This window comes from Oryza glaberrima, chromosome 9 (genome assembly GCF_000147395.1).
Source record: "Oryza glaberrima chromosome 9, OglaRS2, whole genome shotgun sequence".
In the NCBI taxonomy this organism is placed as follows: Eukaryota; Viridiplantae; Streptophyta; class Magnoliopsida; order Poales; family Poaceae; genus Oryza; species Oryza glaberrima.
The window spans coordinates 7,689,788-7,694,177 of record NC_068334.1 but is presented as its reverse complement, the minus strand read 5'-3'; the positions used below and the strand labels follow the sequence as shown (position 1 = coordinate 7,694,177).

Sequence of the window (4,390 nt, the reverse complement as noted above, 5' to 3'; positions counted from 1 at the left end):
ATTGCAATCTTTGACTCTATGTAAAGCACAAGTTAGCTAGGGAGACCAAAATAATTAATGGAAGTCCTTTCTACACAAGGCCTGTTAGACAGCTTATCTAATCTAAATGGACAACTCCATGGTGCTCTACTCCACTTCATATGCTAAAAGGATTGTTCGTTTTACTTCCCTTCACAGCGAAATGTTCATATTGTTTTTTCATTTAGCTGTTTTGAGAAATGGAAATATTTCTACTTTCTAGTAGCAGAAGCAGAATATAAGGTGTTAAGCTTAGATACATCTATAAGGAAATATTTTGCAAGATACATCTGTAAGAATATAAAGGAAACATTTTGCACTTCCTTATGGAGATAATAAATTCTCCTTAGCACAAAAGAAATTACATGTACGTATTTCCAAGCTTAAAACTATTAAGACACAAAAACTGATTATAGATGACCTTTAAGAATTTTCACTGTGAACTTAGTCTTTGGACATTGAATTTCTCTGTCTTAAATTGACAGCTAGATTTTCTTTCTTTTCTTTAAGCATTGTTTACTCTTTGGACTATTTTGTCACATTAGTGATTTAATTAGCATAGTTCGATTCTTATGTGAATCAAGGAAAATTCAAATTCAAGTCAACTAAACAATGCTGGTGGATAATAGAAGTACTCTGTAAAAATTTGTGCCCAAAAAAATGCTATCCGCACCGTTTGATCCAAAGCAAAAGAGAAGTGAGAAACAACACAAACATTGATGAATTTTTGTCTCTTTCAGCTATCTTCTAGAAAAGAAAGGCAAAGAGAAAATCTTTCAACATCACTTCTGGTGCCACCCCTTTTATCTGCCAAGAAGATGCAAGTAGCCAAGTACAAAAGAAGGGCAATCACCACCGGAGCCCATTGAGCTGGGGAGAGCTCCCTGGGCACTCTTCCTCCTCTCCTCTCATCGCCCCTTCCATCTCCCAAGGTATCCAATTTATCCCATTGCCTCCATTAATTTCCTGTTTCAATCCAGCAATTTGGGGTTCTTTACCCACCAGACCTTAACCAGGTAAATTAGGTCATGACCATTGAAGGCATGTTTAGGTTTTTATGGATATCTTGGCTTCTTCCTTGGCCATGAGTGGTCTAGTTTGTGCTCCATTTGGTAGGAATCATGTAAAAGATGTGTTTTTTATGTCTATTTTGGTGGCCCTGAATGGAAAATTACAGCATCTAGGATCTTGATAATTCAGAATTATTTTGGTCTTAACTAAGGTTGTTTTTTTTATCAACTCCTATTTTCCTGATATATGTAGATTAGTAAGATGCTTTGATTTTCACTTTGGATGATACATGATATATAAACTACAGTATCTGTGTTTTTCGTCTGCGTGCATTGCACCAGGAATAGGATAGTGGAATTTAATGGGAAATTCAGGTCACTGGTTACATATTAGAAGTAGAGTCAGGAGAAATGGAGGTAAATCAGTGCAAATTTAAGCACCAAAACGATCGAGTGCATTAGTGTTCTTATGTTTGGTTCATCCTGAACTAAGAGGAAATAATCAAAAAGTTGGTGATATTAAGATGTTTATATGTTGATCAATAATATCATTGCATTAATTTTCTTTTCTTACTGAAACAGGTGACCAAGCATAGTTCGAACAATATCTGTTGTCAAAGGGATTTCTTCTTTTAGAATTGGATCTTGTGGGGTTGAAATTTTAATTTATATATCCTTTCCCAATTCCATGGCTACAATACAAAAGCTCTATGAGGTCTGCAAAGTGTCATTATCTGCAAATGGGTCGTTATCTCCTGAAGCTGTTGACAGTGTTTGTTCAGTGTTAGGTAAGAAGTGCCCCCTTTCTGGCTGTTGCTTGTGGCTTGATCTTCAACCAAACTGAAATGCTAGATGGACATGTCAATGAAAATTCAGTGTTAATAAGTGTGTTACTATTAATTGGATTATATAGTGGTTATGGGTTTGTGTTTCTATGGTTTTGTGAAATAACACGAGCATCAGTCCAAAATGAGTTATGATTAGTCAAGATTCTGAAACTAAACTTGTTTCACATTTTCTGTGTTCCATGAATCATAACTACATTAAATTTTTGTAATCTCATGTATAGCACCTTAGAGGCCCTTCATATATGAATTGTTTAAGATTTTCTTCATGAACCAGAACCATTAACTTGGGGCCTTTTTCATTTTCATTGTATGGTTCATCTGTCGCTTTTGCACAGTATTTTTATTTACAGAGTTATGTTTGTTTCCTATTTTGCCCTGTTTAGATTATTGAAGACTCATAAAGTTTAAATTGCATATGTAGTATGTTTAGCATTAAACCGTTTGTTATTTGGGTCTGATTGGTTCAGAATTTCCTAGCAGACAATGTCATGCCTTCTGATGTTGGACTTGAGACTGAAGCACAATCTGTACGCTCTTGGAGAAGTCCACGAGTTCTGAATAGGAAAGCGGTTTTTCATTCGAGCACCACAATCAGATATCGTCACATATATGAGTGCAAAAATTTCTCGGTACAAGCCATTAACTACTTAATTTAGCTTATTTTGCATACTTGGTTTCTACATTTTTGCAGCATCAATTGAAAGTTCATTAGTCCTCTTTTGTTTCTATGCTTGAACATATTGAATCAACTTATTTGATGTTGGTCAAAAACTTGTATAGATGTTGAATCATACAAACGTACCCATGTTGTGTATGCAGATTGGAATATTTTGTATTCCAGCATCATCCATCATTCCACTCCACAACCATCCAGGCATGACTGTATTCAGTAAACTTCTATATGGTACCGTGCATGTTAAATCGTACGATTGGGTTGAGGATACAACTCAACTGCTTAAATTATCAAAAGGTATGTTATTTATTAATCATAAGTTGAATTTACATTCACTTGTTCATACATGTACCATGGTTTTGATATTCTACCAAAACATAGTTATAGTGCCTATAAGATTTTTACCCATGTGGTATGCTACATGAAACGGGTTCTGAAATGAAGTTTTATCATTTCATTTCTGATTATCACTTCCATATTTACAAGTTACTTTTTGTTGCTGCTCATTCACCGGCTCATTTTCAGTTTGAGAAGATTTTCATATCCACCTACATTACATACATACAAGAAAAAAGGACCTAAAACGCAAAAAGTTTCCATCTATAAATGTATCTTCCCATTGATTCCATTCTTCTTTTTCTTATTGCAGTTAGACCTGCCAAGATTGTAAGGGATGGTGAGATGTCTGCACCATGCGGCGCAATGGTTATTCAACCAAAAGATGGGGGGAACATCCATGCTTTCAAAGCCATCACCCCCTGTGCTATCCTGGACATCTTATCACCTCCTTATTCTTCAGAAGATGGAAGGCATTGCTCCTACTTCCGCAGATGCCGAAAAGCAGACCCGTCGGGTCAGTAATCAGTACTACCTTATATTTCCTGGAAGACTCATGTTGCCACAGGTTCAGGAATCTTACTTACCATTTGCTATTATTTGTCCAGGCATTTTATCAAACCGATCGAGGGAACCTGAATTTGTTTGGCTGGAAGAACACCAGCCCCCTAACAGCTTTGTTATTAGAAGGGACCTGTACAAAGGACCTGCTTTAAATTTATGAAGCAACCATAATCCGCCAAGATCATGCTCAACTCGACATGATAATTGTGCTCACTCTAGCGTTTAATTTATCAAGAAGTATATAGATGTGCACCGCTCTCCTTGTATTTTATTTTCATGGTTTTTTGTTATTTATTTTGTATTTATAGAAATAGCTATTATGTGTTATCTAGCATATCTATTGTAAGATAACGTTATGGTTCACTCCATTATGTAACTTCATGACATAATATTTATATAACTACACAAAGTGGAAGCTGTTATTGAGCTTTCCTTTTGTTCACAGACCTGCTGGTTGGAAATGTTGTGAGAAATTAAATTAGCTTGGCAAACTATGGTGGGCAAAATTACATAAAGAGTAATAGAAATTAATTGGTGAACTAGCTATTGGTGTCTTCGAATCAAGCCACTTGTATTGTTGGCTTCAAACCAAGCTACTTATGATTTCGAACTTCACTATATACTGCTTTCACATCCTTAACCGTGTGGTGGCTTGTCTTTCAAATTTGAGATGAAGGTTCCATTATTTCGTTGACTTTCACAAGTTATACATTACTTGTCATTTGAATATTCTTTAATTAAAATACAACATCGAAGTTTGTTAATTTTGATTTGAAAGATTAATATCCATTCTCTTTCTCAAATAGGAAGTTCACAATGTGAAGGCTTTTAAAATTTACTCAGACTCTCCATAAGTCGGCAAATATCTCATCTATGCGAATTCAATTGTTTCCTAGTGAGAATGTTGAAGGTAAGAAGGTTTGGATTCAATTCGGATTCTG

At 35.4% G+C, this 4,390-nt stretch overlaps 1 protein-coding gene across 1 annotated transcript; it reads left to right on the top strand.

Moving 5' to 3' along the window:
* Positions 1–861: 861 nt before the first annotated feature.
* On the top strand, positions 862–3,891 carry LOC127784239 (plant cysteine oxidase 5-like). Its single transcript, XM_052311432.1, has 6 exons — positions 862–950; positions 1,611–1,816; positions 2,357–2,505; positions 2,696–2,846; positions 3,199–3,402; positions 3,494–3,891. Exons 2-6 carry the CDS (start codon positions 1,717–1,719, stop codon positions 3,607–3,609), a joined length of 720 nt encoding a protein of 239 aa, XP_052167392.1. The 5' UTR covers positions 862–950; positions 1,611–1,716; the 3' UTR covers positions 3,610–3,891.
* Positions 3,892–4,390: the final 499 nt, after the last annotated feature.

Bases quoted from the DNA above. Each gene is read 5' to 3' on its own strand.
- LOC127784239 (XM_052311432.1), top strand. From the start codon at position 1,717: ATGGCTACAATACAAAAGCTCTATGAGGTCTGCAAAGTGTCATTATCT. The intron at 2,506-2,695 runs GTACAAGCCATT...TTGTGTATGCAG, and splicing joins ATGAGTGCAAAAATTTCTCG to ATTGGAATATTTTGTATTCC. The intron at 3,403-3,493 runs GTCAGTAATCAG...TTATTTGTCCAG, and splicing joins CCGAAAAGCAGACCCGTCGG to GCATTTTATCAAACCGATCG.